This window comes from Lontra canadensis, unplaced genomic scaffold (genome assembly GCF_010015895.1).
Source record: "Lontra canadensis isolate GAN:19392208 unplaced genomic scaffold, GSC_riverotter_1.0 scaffold158, whole genome shotgun sequence".
NCBI classification, from domain to species: Eukaryota; Metazoa; Chordata; class Mammalia; order Carnivora; family Mustelidae; genus Lontra; species Lontra canadensis.
In genome coordinates this window covers 3,095-23,576 of record NW_022631152.1, presented here as the reverse complement: position 1 = coordinate 23,576, position 20,482 = coordinate 3,095, and the positions used below count along the sequence as shown (strand labels likewise).

Genomic DNA, 20,482 nt, shown 5'->3' with positions numbered 1-20,482 from the left:
GTCTTTGAATGAAAAAAAGAAAAAAGACTGGTGAGAAAAATCAGTAAAACACACCAGATAAAGAACACATAATAGAAAAAAGAAAAAGAGCTACTTGAATACCATTTTCTTCTGGCTTTAAATATTGTTATAGAGATACCTAAAGGTAGCCTCATATTTTCTTCCCTTTTAAATAACTTTTTCCCCTCCCAGTTGCTAAAGGAATTCTCTTTACATTTAAAATCAAATACCTTTTCTAGAATGTGTCATGGTATTGACCAGTTTTTGTTAATTTTCTCAGACACATGATACCTACTTTCAATTTATTTCAGAAAGTTTTCTTGAATATAAAATTGAGTATTTCCTTCCAGAGTTTGGGGTTTTTCCTGCTAGGTACCAATTGTACATATGTTGAATCTATTTGGCTTTACTAGTTTTGTTTTGTTTTACTTTACTTTTTGCCCATCGTATTCTCTTTTCCTTTTTAACATTTAAAATTTCTATTTATTGTGGTTTTTTTCCCTCAGAATTTCTCGGTCCTATATACCTAATGTGCTCTCCATGACATCCTTTCTTTTTCCAATTTTATCTTTTTTTTTTCTATTTCTTTTTAAGTAGTGTTAGCGCACATGTAAGCTCCTATTTTATTTCCTCTGATTTGTGCTCTTTCCTTGAGTTTATTTCTGCCTTGTTTTCCTTTCTAAAGTTCATATTTTATAATTTATGGCAAAATATTTTCTTAGAATTTTCATCTGTTTCATAACATTTTTCTATTAAATTTTTTTTGTCTGGTGAGTTTCACTGATCTTTCCTTTATTATCAGTTAACATAGAAGGAGTTGGATTGTCTTGGCCCACGTATTTGTAGGACGTTCCTTCAGGGATGTATTTCTCATGGGAATTTGCTATTGTAAATACATCTTGCCTAACTTCCTGAAGTTTCTGGTTAATCCATTTCTATCCAGTTTTCCCAGATTTTTAGCTCATTTGTTTTCAAGACAAATAGCTTTGACTTCAAAGTGAGTCTCTTATTTAAAAGAAGTATTTTTCCCCATTATTTCAGAAATCTGTGCCCTAGCATCCCTCACTATTGCTTTCTTCTCCTTGCCTTCTTTTGAAACTACATCCTCTCTTAACCTGTCGTGCCAATCCTTCTTCATTTTTCTAATATATGGATTATATCAGACTCCTCATTTGCTGAAAATAAAGTATGTGGACTTTCTTCCTGTTCATCTTTCATTTTTGTATAAAATCCAGGAGAAGTAGGAAATTGCCATTTCACACTGTCCCTTTTTAACTGGAAGCCAAGTCCTTGTTTCTTAATTGAGAACAGAAGAATCCAATTACCTTATTGATCTTGTTTAGCTTTTGAAATAAAGTCCCTGAAATTTGACCATGTATAGAGTCTTCTTGATACATCTGTTGTTTTAGGAAAGCTTTATATAATAGGATAAAAATAGGTAATATGTCCTCTTAGTGTCAGGTATTACCTCTAATAAGGAACGGATAATTTAAAACTGGCAGTAGATTATATAGTTGATATATTCAACAATATTAAAACAAAGTATTTAGGGGCGCCTGGGTGGCTCAGTGGGTTAAGGCCTCTGTCTTCGGCTCAGGTCATGATCCCAGGGTCCTGGGATCGAGTCCCGCATTGGGCTCTCTGCTCAGCAGGGAGCCTGCTTCCCCCTCTCTCTCTGCCTGCCTCTCTGCCTACTTGTGATCTCTGTCTGCCAAACAAATAAATAAATAAATCTTTAAAACAACAAAACCAACAAAGTATTGAATTGTGTTCTAGGTTCTGTAGGAGGCATTGGGGGCACACAGTGAAAAGGACAGTCTTTTTTTTTTTTTCCCCTTTTTAAGTAGGAAGAAGAAGTGGGAGAAGGAATAAACAGTGCTCATCTGTGAACAGATAATGTTCATCCTATTAATAGCAAGAAGTACCCTTTCTGTGGTGAGGGTATATAAATTCATACTAAGTAGAACACGTAAAACCGTAACTGCACTGAGCAAATGCTGAATAAGTGTTTGCTATTGTTAATATAATGAGAGATAGCACAGGGCCTTGTGTAGGCACAGAGAAAAATGATTTATGCTCCCAAAGATGGGTTTTCAGAAAGAGGAGATGCTTGAACTAAGGATGAAGAATTGCCCGATCAGAATGATGAATAGGTGGATAGCACTTTGTAGGTGAAGAAAATGGCACATGCATAATTAAAAAGGCATGGAGACAAGAGAAGGAAACAGGCAAACAGAGAAAGATGTTCTTTTAGCACTTCATGATGGTTCTGGCTGGAAGAAAGAATAGAACAGGAAAAGATAAAGTTGTAACTGAAAAGGCCTAGACTAAGCTATCCTAGGGAAGATACTTGTTTTGGTTCTGTCCTTTCAATTCCCCTTATATAGTTTGATGTATTTACTGAGTCAGATACTTGAAGTTTATCCTCAAGGCTGCGGTCAGCCATTGGAATATTTTAAGGAGAGGATTGATGTGTTCAGACTTGAAAAATTTACACAAATTTCCCTAATACTATGTGGAAAATAAACTTGGGTTATGAGAAAAAAGGCCATAAGGCCTATTAAGTTATTTCAGTAATCCCAGTAATACATGGTGGGGGTATAAACCATAGCAATGGCCTTGGGGCCATTGGATGGAGGAAGACTAGACTGGAACAGATTGTGGGGAGTGTAGACTGGATCTATGGTATGGATAAGGGGAGGGGAGAGTGACGGAGGGATGACTGCTAGATTTTGGGGGGGTGTGCCTGAATGACTAGAAGAATAGTAGTACCATTTATGTAATCAATAAGAAAAGAAGGTGTATTAGCAGTGTTAAAATTGGGGTTCCCCTGAGATCCAGATGGAGCCATCTAGTAAAAAAAACAATGGCCTGGAGCTCTAGAGAGAAATACGAGCTGAAGAACTAGACATACATCTATACTTATCGAAGCCAAAGAAATGGATGAGGCTATTTAGAATGACAAATGTAGAGGTTTCTTGACAGAATCTTTGGGAATACCGGTATTTAAGAAGGGCAACCCAAAAGAAGTAGATATATTCTTAATTTCTTGAGGAATCTCCACACTGTTCTCCAAAGAGGCTGCACCAACTTGCATTCCCACCAACAGTGTAAGAGGGTTCTCCTTTCTCCACATCCCCTCCAACACATGTTGTTTCCTGTCTTGCTAATTTTGGCCATTCTAACTGGTGTAAGGTGATATCTCAATGTGGTTTTAATTTGAATCTCCCTGATGGCTAGTGATGATGAACATTTTTTCATGTGTCTGATAGCCATTTGTATGTCTTCATTGGAGAAGTGTCTGTTCATATCTTCTGCCCATTTTTTGATATGATTGTCTGTTTTGTGTGTGTTGAGTTTGAGGAGTTCTTTATAGATCCTGGATATCAACCTTTTGTCTGTACTGTCATTTGCAAATATCTTCTCCCATTCCGTGGGTTGCCTCTTTGTTTTCTTGACTGTTTCCTTTGCTGTGCAGAAGCTTTTGATTTTGATGAAGTCCCAAAAGTTTATTTTGGCTTTTGTTTACTTTGCCTTTGGAGACACATCTTGAAAGAAGTTGCTGTGGCTAATATCGAAGAGATTACTGCCTATGTTCTCCTCTAGGATTCTGATGGATTCCTGTCTCACGTTGAGGTCTTTTATCCATTTTGAGTTTATCTTTGTGTACGGTGTAAGAGAATGGTCGAGTTTCATTCTTCTACATATAGCTGCCCAGTTTTCCCAGCGCCATTTATTGAAGAGACTGTCTTTTTTCCACTGTATATTTTTTCCTGTTTTGTTGAAGATTAACTGACCATAGAGTTGAGGGTCCATATCTGGGCTCTTTACTCTGTTCCACTGGTCTATGTGTCTGTTTTTATGCCAGTACCATGCTGTCTTGGTGATCACAGCTTTGTAGTAAAGCTTGAAATCAGGTAATGTGATGCCTTCAGTTTTTTGTTTTTCAACATTTCCTTAGCGATTAGGAAAATCAGGATAAAATGGTACCACTGAATAAGGCAGGAGATTTTCAAGGAAAAAGTAATCGTTACATTTAAATACACATTTAAATACACAGAATATCAGGTAGAATGTTGATCAGAAGGTATCTTGGATTTGGCATTTACTAGGTTTTCCCTGATTAACCTCTTAGAAGTGGTTTCATAGTGGGAAATGGTGGGACAGAAATGAATTCACTCTGAAAAAGGAGGAATGTAACTACTCCTAAGCCTCATTCCAAAGATTCTGCTTTAAGTTACTTGATGCATGTTGTGTGTTAAAATTACTTTCATTATGGTAATGGACCTACTGAAATGGGCTAGAGTTTGAAGATGAGACATCTACCACTTAAGAATTTTGTACTATTGGTCAAGCTCTATAACCTCATGTGTAACCATGGTTTATTATTTATAATATATACCTCAAAACAGATGAATGTAAAGTCCTAGGCACAACTTCTAATTCAATTCTAATACATAGCTTTTTTTTTTTTTTCACTGTTTTGTGGCATATTATTTTTAGCAAAACTCTGAGTGTTAGGTCTTCTAAGGTTTTAAAATAATTTTATTTTAATATGCATATTTCATTACTTTTTTTAAAAATTATCTTTCTTGGGATGGTATTTTTTTTACTAACCTTTTCCTTTAGCAAGTATGAAAAAAAGACTTTTTTCTTTAAGTTTTTCTATGTTAAATGCTTACCTGACAATTTCTCTGTTACAGAACTTTGCTAGGGTTAAAATGCAGGTAACCATGTCACTGTCGTCCTTGGTGGGCACATCTCAAAATTTCAATGAGGAATTCTTAAGACGTTCTCTAAAGACTATATTGACATACGCTGAAGAAGATCTGGAATTGAGGGAAACAACATTTCCTGATCAGGTCAGAAATGTGACTCTTTAGATCATTATTCGAAACAGGATCCTAAATAGGCACTTTCCAAATTGTTAATTCAAACTTGGGTTTTTACTGGAGGAACCTATAGTTTTCTTTAAATCCATAAATCTTATGCCATAGATGGGGTGAATCATTTTGTTTCAATAAGCCATGCTTCCTTCTTGGAAAGCTTAATATCTTTGGTATGTAATTCTGTTAATTTTTAACAAATAGAAGAAATAGTAGACCTAGGCAGTATAAGCAAATATTGTTTAAGATGAAATATTATTCCCACTTATTAGTGAAATAGTAATTTGCCTTAAAAAGTGAAGTTTTTACAAACTGCCTTTGAGAGAATCAGAAAAAGAAAAACAGGAGAGAATTTCCTTTTGTATTCTCTTCTTATATCCTCTACATCCCTGTATTTTATTTCTACTTCTAGTTCTATTTGTTTCCAGGTGAGAGAACTGAAAACAAAAACAAAAAGCCAAAACAAACAGCCTGCTGAAGAATTAGTATGAAATTTACTACCCTTCACTCCCCATACCCTAGCATACCCATATCCTTTAGAACTCTATATCAGTATCATTTTGTTTTGCAATCTTCAGATGTTTATCTGATAATCTTTCTCTTTTTAAATCTGATAATCTTTTAAACTAATTTAATGATTGTGAATGAATGATAACTAAGGAAATTTTTTAAAATAAAATTCTTTGCTGCAGGTTCAAGATTTGGTTTTCAATCTCCATATGATCCTTTCTGATACCGTTAAAATGAAGGAACACCAGGAGGATCCTGAAATGTTGATTGATCTAATGTACAGGTATCATTTGTTTAATTCACTTATACCTTGTATAACAGGTTTAAATTGGTAAAAGTTAAAAATAGAGCTACCCTATGATCCATCAATAGCACTACTAGCTATTTGCCCAAAGAATACAAAAATACTTATTCGAAGGGATGCATGCACCCTAATGTTTATAGTAGCATTATCTGCAATAGCCAGATTATGGAAGCAGCCCAATATCCATCGACTGATGAATGGATAAAGATGTGGTGTGTATATAATGGAATATCATTCAGCCATGAAAAAGAATGAAATCTTGCCATTTGCAACAACATGGGGGGAGCTAGAATATATTATGCTAAGTGAAATAAGCCAGTCAGAGAAAGACAAGACCATATGATTTCACTTATATGTGATATTTAAGAAACAAAACAAATGAACAAAGGGGAAAAAGAGGAAGATGAGACAAACGAAGAAACAGACTCTTAACTATAGAGAACTGATGGTTACACGGGGCGGGGGCAGGGGAATGGGTGGAATAGGTGATGGGGATTAAGGAGTGCACTTGTGTTGAGTCACTGAAGTGTACACTCGAAACTGATACTACACTGTATGTTAGCTAAGAGGAATTTAAATAAAAACTTTTTAAAAATTGGTAAAACATACAGAAAACATCAGATAAAAGAATAAACATACCAGAATTACTTAAGTCATTTTCTGATGGTAGATTGAAAAGTCAGAACGCACTTCTTCCATGCTACTTTTCAGAAACAGGATTTTTAAAAATAATTATGACACATATTTACACTTTAGTATCCTGTGCCGTGGACTTCGTGCAGAAGGCCTAAGACCCATATTTTAAGTGTAAAAGTCAGTCCTTTAGGAAGAAAATACAGCATGTTGTTTTACCATAACAATAGGTTTTCTGATTTTAAATATTGCTGTGCCTATAATGTAATATTTCTAAGAGCACAATTTGAGACATTTTTAACTCCTATTCTATCTTGAAAGATGCAAGTAAAATTTGAGACTTCTTTGCCATGTGAACCTCTCTTTATAGTTTTGGAATTCTTTAAAGACACAAAACAAATATTTCTTTAAAATAAATACGCAATAAAACTCCTATTTTTTCTTGACTGTGAAACTTCTTCATGTTCCCATAATGAACACATAAATTCCCATAGTTTTCCCTTACTGGTGGCATGTCCTTTTTTTTTTTTTCTTTTTTTAGTCCCCCTACAAAAAAACTGCTGTCAACCATTTCATGGGCCCACAATTACTTCTTTAAGTGTATTCAAAGACATTTTCATACCATTCACACACTTGTCTTAATAGGTTGTGTTCAGTAACAGAAACCTCGCTAGGTAAATACTGAACAAGCAGTCCAAACTCCCTTCCAGCTTGGGAAGGAAATGCTCATTGAAAACAATGTCTCTTCCGATTAGAATTGCCAAGGGCTACCAGACCTCTCCAGATCTGCGACTCACCTGGTTGCAGAACATGGCGGGCAAACACTCGGAACGCAGCAACCATGCCGAAGCTGCCCAGTGCCTGGTCCATTCAGCAGCACTTGTCGCTGAATATCTAAGCATGCTGGAGGACCGCAAATACCTTCCTGTAGGATGTGTAACATTTCAGGTAGGAATCGGCTGGGTTTACATTGTATCAAGGTATGTCCTTTCGAGTTTACTTTATCTCACTGGTGTTAAGATTCACTCAGCTTGTAAGGAAAACATAAAGAGTAAAGCTAATACTTCACAAGATAAGTTAATACTTCACTATTACTAGCTTGAATATATTAGTAAAGAGCATTTCTTGTTAACTTCCCCCCACTTCCCACTTTTTTTTTTTTTAACCTCTAAATACCAGTGTTTATTCTCTTTGCCTATACTGCTATGGACTTCATAGCATCTATGAAATACATGTGAAATGATGGAGTACCTGAATATAGGAGAAACTCTCTATTAGCTTTTACTTAAAACATCAGCTAACCCAGCATTCTCCATTCTCTATATAAAATTGGCAGATAACCATGGCTGAGATAACGATAGTTTACTGTCTCGTAGGACTCCGTACCTCTGACCCACTAGTCAAATTCTTTGCTTGCCAGAAGTCAGTTATGCTTTGCTTTTCCTTCAAAACCTGTGAATGCCAGATTTGGGAAATTATAAAACTTAATTAAATGTTATGTTCTCCTGTGAAATCTGAAGGCGGAAAGAAAGCTAGCCGTTGTTTCTCTGAAAACTAAGTTAAATGTTTTGCCAAGACTTGATAAAAGTGAGTCTCCAAAACAGTTGATACTGAATTAATTTTGGACCAACTACAAAAAGACTGAGGGGAAAGCTCCTAGAAGTCTAGGATAATTGGATAACCTTTTAAATTCAAGTTTTTCTTGAAGGCTTTCTCTAAAGAAACCAGAGCTGGAAATCTTGAGAAGGTTGTCTTATGGGTATTTATTCAAAAGAGATTGGATGAAAATCTGACTTGGAGACCTGTACACAAAGAAAAGGCCTTAGATCTACTTTGAAAAAATGTCAAATGAGTGTATATTTGCTATAAATGTTTAGGTTAAAATATTTAAGGTGGTATATATTATTTCTCCTTTAGAAATAATGGCTGATCCCAATCTCATTGGCTTTTATTATACCTGAGTTTGTTCAGTAACTCAGTGTGTGTTAGGCAAGCCAAGCCATATTGCATCTTAATTTTCCTCATGGGGAGTTTTGACAAGATCATTTAAATTAAAAATAAAGACTGTTTAAGTCTCCTGAGTAGTCCTGTATCATCACTATTTTCCTTAGCCCATGATTTTTCTTAATTTTTTTATCTCACAACTTTTATTAATGGAAAAGTTGCTAATAATTTTACCATTTATTGTCATCTTCAGAATACAGAAAGATTTTGGAGATTTGTCTTTTATCTCTGTGTTGACTACCCCCACCTTTTTTTCACCCAAGCTGGTATTAATATTTCATCTTCAGTTAGTTCCTCATATACATCTTTCATGCTAAGAAACTAATTCCATTTCAAAAGCCATTTCAATTTTCTCCCCCAGAATATTTCGTCTAATGTTTTAGAAGAATCTGCAGTCTCAGATGATGTGGTATCTCCAGATGAAGAAGGTATCTGCTCTGGAAAGTACTTTACTGAGTCAGGACTCGTGGGATTACTGGAACAAGCAGCTGCTTCTTTCTCTATGGTAGATGACTCCTGTTCATTCTCTTTCCACAGATACATACCTCTGAATTATTCATGATATGTATATTCTCTCTGCCTATGACCCTGCTTTTCCTTTATGATCGTTTTCTCTAAGCACTTTGAAAACTATCTAGGAACAGATTTTCTCTGTAGATTCTTCAGTTTCCTCCTTTCTGTCTTAATAATCTGTCATTTCCTCTAGTGTTTTTGATTTGCTTATTTATGAATTATCACTTAATCTATAAGACTTTTTTTTTTGGTTTATAAAACTTTTACCACCAAACATTTTCTAAAACCTTAAAATTAAGAAACAGAAAATCTCTAGATGATTTTAAGTTCCTGTTTGAGTAAACTAATGTGGCTCTAGCTCTAGAACTGGTCTTTTGGATGAAAGGAAGAATCTTCTGAGTGTTTTGAATGTTGCCCTGGTGCTCAGGAAAATTATGGCCCCTCATCTCACTGGTTGCACAGTGAGCCCTGTTAGGGAGTGTCAGAGACCTGGAGCTTACCAGGAGCTTTATGAACGACATCCTCGATCCCTTGCCTGAACTACTGTACCATGTTATAATGTCAGTCCTTGTCCCTTCCTGTCTCTGTGTGAAGAACTGAAGCAGTCTTGTTGATCCAAGATGGGATGATTATTGGAGAAGGGAAAGATAGCTAGCCGAAACCCTGCTTCCTTTCTTAAACTGTGGTAATAGGGACATCTACTGTCTTTGACATTTCTGTTGGGTATTTAGTGTCCCAAGGTTTAGGAGACTGAAAGTCCACATTAGGGGAAGGGGGAAGCTTGAACATAATACGCAGTGCTGCCCTTCTGCACCATTATACTGCTATAGGGGACGGGTTATTCTCCTGGCCTTACCCCTGCCCTGCGATGTATTGGTTAAGGGCATCTGTTTAGAAGGCATACAGCCCGAATTCATATCCTGGCTCTGCTGCCTTAGTAGTTCAGTCACGTTAGGCACAAATTACTCAACCTATCCGTGCTTTGCTTTTCTCATCCATTAAATGCATAATAATGAATAATGCATAATAAGAATTGCATAGGAATGCGGTTAGGATTAAATGAGTTAATATATGTGAAGTGCTTATCACAGTGCCTGGCTCCAAGTAAGTATTAGTGTTAGCCACTACCATCCTCTTCTTCATCATTCGTGCTTATAACCAGCTTATTTAAATATAATTATTCTGAGATTCTAAGAATGTTAGGTGATTGGCCATTTTAAAATTTCCCGTCTGAGGGGGTGCCTGGGTGGCTCAGTGGGTTAAAACCTCTGCCTTGGGCTCAGGTCATGGTCCCAGGGTCCTGGGATCGAGCCTCACATCGGGCTCTGTGCTCAGCAGGAAGCCTGCTTCCCCCTCTCTCTCTCTCTGCCTGCCTCTCTGCCTACGTGTGATCTCTGTCTGTCAAGTAAATAAATAAATAAAATCTTAAAAAAAAAAAAAAAAAAATTCCCGTCTGAGGACCTCAACTGTCCTGGTTGCTGCCCTGGATCCCTGCTCCTTGAGTTTCATTTTAAGTGATCTGAACTAGCAGTAAGAAAATGCTTTTACAATTAATGGAATATTTTAATAAATCCATACTCTGTGTTTGTGTGTATAATTTTAATAATTCACAGTAATACAGTGGCCTATATTATGGAAGTTCTTTTGTAATAGCATATAATTATGAAATCTACTATTTTTCAACTGGTCTGTTTAATTTTTTCTTAAAAAAAAAAAAAAGGTTTCTTTTAAAGATTTTATTTATTTGAGAGAGAGGGAGAGAGAAAGCATGAATGGTGTGAGGGGCAAAGGGAGAAGCAGGCTCCTGCTCAGTAGCGCTCGATCCCAGGACCCTGGGATCATGACCTGAGCCAAAGGCAGACGCTTAATCAACTAAGCCACCTGGGCACCCCCTAATCAGTCTGATCTTAATTACAATAATTACTTGGGCATTTTAGTTACACTATATATATTTCACTATTACAGTTACGTGATCGCTTAAACTCCTGTGAACTTCTCCTAAAAAACTTAAGAACCATATGTTTATGTCCTTGGGAAAATGTTTGCCAATTTGTGAGCTAATAGGAACTTAGCAGCTCTTGGAAAACATCTCTTTCTTCCTTCACTGCAGCCACCAACCCATTATTAAGGACAAGGAAATGGAATAACAGTACAAACACATGTTGTCCCTCACTCTGATTATAAGCAGATCACCCCTTGGCTGGCCAGCTGGCCCCTGGTGGAATAAAGTCTGGCAGCTCAGAACCTCCTTAAATTCGGTGAAAGATCACGGATTGAAAATACAGGGTATTTTCAATAAGATTCCCAGTGTCAATTCAGTATTTTAGAAATGTAAATAATTTTAGTTTGTTAGGATACCACAGGTCATCTGATACCTGTGACCAGTGAAGTAATTGGATTTCTTTTATTCCTCTGCTCAGAATTAATTTCTGCTACAGTTTATATGCATCTGTAAGTACTCACACATACATACTAGTGAAGTAATTACTGCATAGGTAATAGAATGTTCAATTTAAATTATATAGAAATTTAAATATGCATATATATATGGTGTGTATGTTAAATATACCCACACGTACATATCCAGAAGAGATGGTGTATTGTGCAAAATTCTTTTGTTAAGGCTTAATAAAATTAAAAGTTAGTAATGTTTGTTTTTATGTCCTACTGGGAAAGCTTCAGTGGTATTGCTTTAGTGGAGTTATTGTGAATTCATAAATTATAATTCTTTCATATTGATGTAAGAGAAAACAATATAACATTATTCTTATAGGCTGGCATGTATGAAGCAGTAAATGAGGTTTACAAAGTACTTATTCCTATCCACGAAGCTAATCGGGATGCAAAGAAACTATCCACAATTCATGGTAAACTTCAAGAAGCATTCAGCAAAATTGTTCATCAGGTAATGATTGCACTTTCTAGCTTCGGTGTAAATGGAGAAAACTGTCTGAAAGCATTAGTGTTGCTTTGTATTGATGTCAGACTGGATTGGATGAAATGACCATTTTAATCATGTTACAAATGAACAGTTTCAAAATGATGGTTCATGGTGAGAGCAAGATTCATTAACAAAAAAATGAATTTACCTTAAGTAGACCATGATCATCATAAGCTTTGTACATAGCATTTTTTGCTTCACTTTCTAAAAATTATTAATAGTTGGCAAATTTTTAAAAATTGTTAGTTCTATTCTATTTCAACTGTGGGTTAAAATTGTGAATGTGATTTTTAAGTTGATTCTTTTGCTGCCAAAAGAGATTTTTATTTAAATTAGATTTTTATTAAATTCATGAAAGTTTAATAAACTAATACTGTTAATGTTTTCAACTCAGCTTCATTTTCCTAGATGTTCCATTCAGTCATCCCTTAATATATTTCTAATATGAAAATAATAAAACTGTTGTCTTATGTTTATTCAATTATGATAGTATGATTTTAGTGCTTGTTTATAGTTCATGGGATCCACATATTATCACCAAAATTAAAATCAAAATAAGGCTTGGTTTAAAAATGAAGCAGACTACTAGCAACTGATTTTCCCTGAAACTAAATTCTTGGCTCTGTTAAAATACTCTGAGACAGCCTGTTGAGCCTCCTTCTTCCCTACTTTCCCTTCCCTTCCCCGGGCTACCTGTGCTGTTATCTGCTACTACCATCATCCGAGAAGGACGTGGAGTATTGAGTATCCACTTTTGTATTCATTACTAGTCCTGCTCTACTGTCTGTCAGCTTGACCTCCTCTTTCTCACTGTGGACTAAGCTGTTCTGGATGAATTGATACAATTTGAAAAACTTTAATAGTCTTAAAACAGGGCTGCTGTACTGTTAAGCCAATATTTTATTGTCCTCTACTAAAACACTGAAGTTGCCAGAGATTTATTACAATTCATGAGGGTAACAGGTGGGTCTTATTCTAATCAGTTGTACATACACTGTCAGTTACATGTCCGTTCTGGAACACCTGGAGCTAGTAGTTTGCAAGAAATTTTCCTCCATTTGTATCATAGGCATTTGAACAAAATTGTGCTTTCTGTTCCAGTTTACCCTGGGTAGTTCAGCGAGGCACCACTCCCGTCAGAGGTCTAATTCAGACACATTGATGGAATATGAGCTGCCTCTTTTTCACCAAAATTTAGTTTCCCTTACTAAAGTTTTTAAAAGTGAAATTTTAACTACTTAGGTTTTGAATAAGCAATTGAGGAAATTATTACAAATCTTAAATGAAAGCATATGGTGTTTAAAATATCCTGCTATCTTCTATTCGAGGAGGAGAATTTACGGTTTATGGTGCCTTACAGTGCTCAAGTTCCTTTGGCCTTTTTTTTGTTCTTTTAAAACAGTTTTTTTTTATGACCTGCCCTTTTTTACTTTTTATTATACAGAGTACTGGCTGGGAGGTAGGTAATGTTTTAGTTAGTTAAGACACTAATAGATTGATTTGACCAAATTTCTTATGCCAATGCTTTGCCCACATGTGCTAGCTGTGGGCATTCTGTTGCTGTCTGCTATCAACTGAATTCATTAACCAAAGAAATTTTGTTAAAATACTGTAAGTTATTTTAAACAATTTATTATTAAGAGGTTGTAGGCAGTGCATGGAAATTCATGTTACACTAATGAGATTCTTTGGTAAATGAGCCACTTTGTCATCACTTTAGTATGTTTTTATCCTTTGAAGCATTTTCTTTCATCAACATTTACACACGGATTTCTTTTTTTTAACCATATTGTTTCACCTCATTTTACAGAGGTCGATTTATGTGTTATTGCTCAGAGGTGTAAATAGAAAATACCATATTTCATCTGATCAAAGACGCCATCAATTATAAGACCTACCATTATTTTATATGGCTTTAGGAAAGAAAAAGAAACCTATTGAATCACAACATCCTATCAGTTGAAAGATGAATGCCAACTACAGGGATATTAAAATGTGGTCCCAAAAAATGTGCGTCTCAGAATTGATGAAATAATGTGTTGATTTGATCTTGAGTCACTTCACCTTGAGTATGAGCCCTCCTGATGGAAGAAATTCACTTTGTCATTTAAATTTTGTTGGTGGGAGGGATACAGAGACTGGCAGAACATGAAATTTACTTTGACCTCCTATACTGACAGTTTGAAAGTTTGTGTTGAAGACTACAGATAGACTTCCTTTTATGTAGGAGGGAGGCTTATGAAAAGTAATGCAGGAGTCAAATTTTACCTGAAAAAAAGCCAGAAAGATTTGATTGCTATTATTTTAGAACTTTCTGTAAAGAAAAGAGCTCTGGAAGATGTGTCCTAATCTATTTTGATTCAGTAAAGCCAGGATATTAATAAATCGGGTTTATTTTAAGCAGTGTTTATTTGTAAAGGTGTCTGCTTTGCCTTTCACTTTGAGGTCACATTTATGTTGGCTCAGCACCTTACACTTTCTCTGATTTTGCACTGCGGTCCTTATTTGGGGACCCAAATAGAAACCCATAGAAATAAATGTTACTACTGTGTTTCTTCCATTTCTGAATTTGTCCCTACCTCTGGTTTTCTTCAGAGGAAGCCAGTACTTGTACATCTACCTTAATTCTCCAGATTCAATGTATATGGCCTTACTAATATCTAATATATAATTCCTCATTTCTGTGGCTAAGTTAAGAGATGTAGAAAGAGACTTGCCATAGTTAATCTAGGAGTGGTAACGTTCCTTATGGATTTCCTCACATGAAATGAAATTAGCTGAAAAGTAGGCATGAAAGAAGATCCATTGAAACCTCTGAGCAGCTTATTTCTAGTTGGCTTGATGCTAAATCGACCCCTGAAAGGTACGATTTTCACTGGTTATGACATTAATATCATTCTGTCATCATGTTTATTGCATGGTAAAAGTCACACAGACTTTATTTTTCTGTTTATATTCTTGTCACTGCCTTTCACTGGACTTTTAGCTTTGTAGCTTCTAAAATTGTTGCACGTTTGTTTTTTGCTTTTCTCTTGTAAAACTTAAATGGATGCTTGCATTTTAAAAATGTGTTTGCCACCATTTGCTGCTTATTTGTTTTGAAATTTCCCTAATTAAAATGCTTTCTGTTTTCTCTTCTCTCTTGCCCCTGGTTGCTGACCCTACTCCCTACTTTTACTATTGTCTATTGTGGTAAGTTCCTATCTTGTGAATATTTTTCTTTTTAACTCTGGGAAAACTTCAGTAATTTTGTTTTTTTCTAAAAGCTATGTTTCCTAGCTAATATCCTAGTATTCTCAGAGAACTCACTGGTTTAATTTCCAGTAAGGATGACTTATCCATTGTGTAGAAAGGCTCTTTGCATTGATAACTGACTACCTGATTTACAGAAAAAGACTTTCTGGGCTTATATATTAGCAGTGTGTTTCATTTTTCATTATGCTCTTTGATTTGGTATAAATTATTTGAGTTGGCAAAGCTTTTGAGGGGTGTGTGTATGTGTGTGTGTGTGTGTGTAAAAGATAACTCTAAAACTTGACGCTTAGCAATTTGGTTAAGTATTTACCATGCAAACGAACAAATCAGGGACCTGTCACAAATCTTGGCGGCTCTTACCTGCTCTGCTGGTCTCAGTACCTTAATGGCTATTTAGTGTTCACCTTTATTTTCTCTTTTCCCAAGCCCATTTCTTTTTCTGGCAATAATAGGAAATAAAGGGCATTTTAATCATTTCTTTCTTATGATTGCGTTTTTAAAATATTTCTAGGAAAAGAGAAATACTGAATTTCTGTATGGAAGTTTGTTTTATTTTGTTTTTAAGATTATTTATTTATTTATTTGACGCAGAGAGAGAGAGATCACAAGTAGGTAGAGAGGCAGGCAGAGAGAGAGGGGGGAGCAGGCTCCCTGCTGAGCAGAGAGCCCAATGGAGGGCTCAATCCCAGGACCTTGAGATCATGACCTGAGCCGAAGGCAGAGGCTTAACCCACTGAACCACCCAGGAGCCCTGTATGGAAGTTTTTATACTGATTTTGTATTTGTTGTGGGTGTGTTTCATTTTTTTTTTATTACTTTTTTGGTGTGTTTCATTTTTTTTTAAGATTTTATTTATTTATTTGACAGAGAGATCACAAGTAGACAGGCAGGCGGGAGCGGGGGAGGTAGGCTCCCTGCTGAGCAGAGAGCCCGGTGCGGGGCTCGATCCCAAGAGCCTGGGATCATGACCTGAGCCAAAGGCAGAGGCTTTAACCCACTGAGCCACCCTCGCACCTGGTGTGTTTCATTTTTAAAAGATACTGGATAGGTATCCAGCAGTGATCAATTTCAGAAATAGGTTAATGCAATTTTGGATTTTTTAGAATAGTTAATCCCCAAATATCAGTAATAGTCATGTGACACTTTCTCCATTTTTTTTTTTCTTTAAAGATTAGAAGATATTTCTTCAAAGGGAATATCACTGGTATATTAAGTATATCTCACTATCTCCAGAAAGGCTAGAGAGGGTGGGCTTATTAGCTTTGTGAAGCTAAACTCTTCCCGCTGGAATGCTTAAGAAAAGTGGGGCACCTTACCGTTGGAGATCAAAACATACAAAAGGGCTATGTCTTAACCCTTGTCATCAGGCTAGATGGATACGAATATGAGGCAGTATTTGGGTTTTATATGCTCAGAAATACTGGCCATAGTTCTGGTGCTATGGTTTCAGTTGAATTTTTTATGCTTTTAATCCATGTTCAAGCTAAGTGAGATAAATTAACTCATCGAAGCAAGCAAAGGTGGAGCAGAATTAGAAACAGCCATATAACGGAGGTGGGGGAGTCTCTGAAAGAAGGGAATGAAAAAAATTCCAAGAGCATAGGCTTTACCTCAGGAATATTAAGTCAGATATAACGAACGTTAAGGAAAACATATGGGTAGGAAGAATCTTACCTCCAGGAGGAGACACTTTGTGGGTAGCTGGTGACTCCGTGATAATTGCTGCAGACCTATGACTGAGCACCTGATGGTGCCATTCCGCTGATCATATTCTGCCCTTTATGCTGCTTTTCAGAAAAAGAAAAACATGGACAGCAAACCTGTACAATGTAGACGATATTAGATGTGATTTCTTTTTCTTGGACTATGACATGGAATGGTTGAAACTGAACTTCTGACAAGAAATGTGGCAGGGTATATCTTAGAAGAATATATTTCATAGGTGAACCACCAATCTGCTTATTGTATTAGAGTACAGAGGACAGTATTGTAATACAGAGAAAGACAAACCATAGGGTAGGAGGTACCCATTAATTCTCAAAAGACTTACTCAAGGAAATTCTCAAAAATTCTCAGGTAAAACATCAGAAGTGGGAGATGGTTCAGAGATCATACTTATGTCCTAACGTTGTATATCAGTAACAGGGTATGGGAATTTTCATAACTTAATTAAGAACTTCAGATGTCAAATATATTGGTATTTAACTCTTAGCCCTGCCACTGATTAACTCTGTGACCTTGGGCAAGTTATTTTTCCTTACCTATAAAATGAGGGCACCCCCCCAAAAAAAATGGTATCCATCTCATAGATGTGATAAGAATTAATAATGTGTGTAAAGGGGATAATAGTGTCTATCACATAGTAAGTAGTTTTAAAATGTTAGAGATTATGCTGTGAAGTGTGTAAACCTGGCGATTCACAGACCTGTACCCCTGGGGAAAAAAATATATGTTTATAAAAAATAAAATTTAAACAAATAAATAAGTAAATAAAGTAGAGGCAGTGAATAACTCATGAAAAAAAAATGTTAGAGATTATTATTTTTAATGTTACTATAACATCATCATCATCATTATCATTATTGCTACTTGAAATCTTAATTTGAGGGGTGCCTGGGTGGCTCAGTGGGTTAAAGCCTCTGCCTTCGGCTTGGGTCATGATCCCAGGGTCCTGGGATCGAGCCCCGAATCAGGCTCTCTGCTCAGCAGGGAGCCTGCTTCCTCCTCTCTCTCTCTGCCTGCTTCTCTGCCTACTTGTGATCTCTGTCTGTCAAATAAATAAATCTTAAAAAAAAAAAAAGGAAATCTTAATTTGGCTAATGAAATGGAAGAGGTGTTATGTTCCCAAGTTGACATCTACTACTAACTAAACCGATAAAAGTGTTCGTGTTCTATAAGAGGAACAGATCCAATAGGAGGGTGATTACCATTGTTTGAAATACTGGTATGCCTATTTAGAAATCAATAACCTTGAAGGAAGCATAGGAGAAAACAATTGGATGAGGATAAGAGTTTTTAGTAGTGATGTGGTTGTAGAAATACACAACTAGCCCAACAGAATGTTCTTGCTAAATAAAGATAACAAAACTAAAAAAGATTTGGGATCCATTTGTCATAAGACATTTCAGCCATTAGAGAAATGGAGAGATGAGCAGATCAGTTTTGCTCACCTGGGATGTGGTCTCATCACCCACAAGATGGGGGAATCAGTAAATAGAACTGCTAAGAAAGAATCAGTGTGGGAATGATGGGAAATTCAGAAAGAATTCATGACGGTAAGGAAAGGTGATGCTAGGAGAATAGAGACTAGGTTATAGGAAAGCAGAAAACATGTGTCATTCTGCAGTCTAAAGAGGAAATACGATGAAGTGATGTGGTTTTTTTTTTTTTTCCTGAGGAGGAAACTATATGATTATGGGTTCGTGAACATGATAGAGTTGGTGGTTTCACACTAGAGAACTTTTTATAAATTGGAAATAAATTTACCCAAACTCTTAACCTTCCTTCTGCTCCTTGCCCCATTCCAGTGCACACGCATTCATTCTCAATTCCGGTAACTCCTTAGAGTTATCTCTCTGATCTGCTCCATTCTTGCACACTCCCCTTCGACTACCGCGGCCACCTTCCTGTTCTTCTCGTGTATTGGGTAGGCTGCTCTCCTAGGACCTGCACACTGGCTTGCTCTTCTGCAATGCTCTCCCCAGAGATCCACATGAATAACTCTCCCACCTCCTCTACATCTTTGCTCAGGCGTCACCTTTTGGTGAGATCTACCCTGACCACGCTCTTTGTCCCTTTTGTTCACTGATCTGTCACAAATGTCTAGAACCACTTGCTGGCATATATGGTAGGCAGTCAATATGTGAGTGGATGAGTGGTTTCCCTTATATTCTGTTTCATGGCTTTGTATCTTCTTGTTTTCCTTTCTTTCTCTCTCTGCTGAAATGTTCTTTCCTTCCTTCCCACATCCAGTTAGCCATTCTGAGTTGTAGAACCCTGTGCGTCACCTCTTCTGTGACCTGGGTCCAGCAGGATTAATCTTTCCTTTCTTGATACCATTTTTTATTATAACACATAACCCTTTATATTGTAATTACTTGAGTATATCCTTTACTTTCTTGAGGAGCCAAATCTTTTCATTTTTATTTTCATATTACAGAGGATGAACAGTATCTAACGCATTATAAGCACTCAATAATTTTTTTCCTTGAACTGAATGTCAGTATGAGAAAAGTAAATAAAAAGAGCTTTAAGTGCTTAGTACTAGTTATAAGCTGCACTAATAAAATTCAAGTTCATATCGGTAGTGAGCCTACTGATCCCTGAGCTGATCACAGCACATCTGCAGTATTGTGTCTATTTCTGGGATGCCACACTTGGAAAGGTGGCTTTGAAAAACTAATAAAATGCAAACAAGTTAGTAATTCCTATCATATAAACATGATTGAGTACTGGAAAGTTTAGTTAGCTAAGGGAAATAAGTCCTAATTGCAGTTTTCAAATATTTTAAAAGGCCACAATATTAAAGACTTGGAATAGTGTTTTATATTGGACACCTCTGAGAGGAGTTTAGCCAGAATAACAATTTTAATATTTGTGGTTTCTAAAAGTAGAAATGTATGTGTATATATGTGTGGCATTTTTGAAACATAACAATCACAAGGTTTTTGCACAGATGCCATTTTTGTTTTCCATGCAGTGCCTTCATTCCTTGATTATGTCAAAGTTTGCTGTTATATTGTTTTGTTGGCTTGTGGATAGTTTTAATCAGAATTTTGATTGAATATTTTTTTTCTAGAGAAATTTCATTTGCTATAGGAACTCCATTAGTTTTTAGACCTGTTAAGTTTTGAAATAAATTTGAAAAAATTTTTTTAGATTAGAGACCTCTTTGTTTTTGTTGTTGTTGTTTTTGTTTTTAGCTTCGAAGACATTTTTTTTCTTCAGAACTTTATTTTTCCTGGATAGAAATGTGGGGATATTTTTAGTCAGTGTAATTTTGGGGGGAGGGCATATTATGAAACTAGTAAATTAAGAATCAGAGTTTCCTGTTTTGCTTATCTGTTTCGTTTGTGACTTATTTTACATATCCTTCAGCCTTTCCAGTAAGAACTCAGTAGTAAAAGTGAGTGTAAGACACATTAGGCTTTAAGAGAATTCTGAGGTTTTTAAATACTTACATGTGGCTGTGTATATAGGCACTGCCACAAAATCCTTCTGACACATCCTAATTTTTTTTTATTTTTTTTTTTAAGATTTTATTTATTTATTTGACAGAGAGATCACAAGCAGGCAGAGAGGCAGGCAGAGAGAGAGGAGGAAGCAGGCTCCCTGCTCAGCAGAGAGCCCGATGCGGGGCTCGATCCCAGGACCCCGAGACCATGACCCAAGCCGAAGGCAGTGGCTTAACCCACTGAGCCACCCAGGCGCCCTGAA

General features: G+C 36.3%; 1 protein-coding gene across 12 annotated transcripts in view; it reads left to right on the top strand.

The window, feature by feature from the left end:
- DOCK7 (dedicator of cytokinesis 7) overlaps positions 1–20,482 on the top strand; it is a 205,118-nt gene that overhangs the window by 181,548 nt on the left and 3,088 nt on the right. For 7 of the 12 annotated variants that reach the window (XM_032844881.1, XM_032844877.1, XM_032844886.1 and 4 more), the window contains 6 exons: positions 4,704–4,862; positions 5,579–5,679; positions 7,089–7,281; positions 8,699–8,842; positions 11,624–11,755; positions 13,236–13,250. In XM_032844881.1, the coding sequence (XP_032700772.1) occupies positions 4,704–4,862; positions 5,579–5,679; positions 7,089–7,281; positions 8,699–8,842; positions 11,624–11,755; positions 13,236–13,250 (744 nt within the window). The remainder of the gene's footprint in view (positions 1–4,703; positions 4,863–5,578; positions 5,680–7,088; positions 7,282–8,698; positions 8,843–11,623; positions 11,756–13,235; positions 13,251–20,482) is intronic. The other 5 variants (XM_032844880.1, XM_032844878.1, XM_032844887.1 and 2 more) reach the window with 1 other exon arrangement.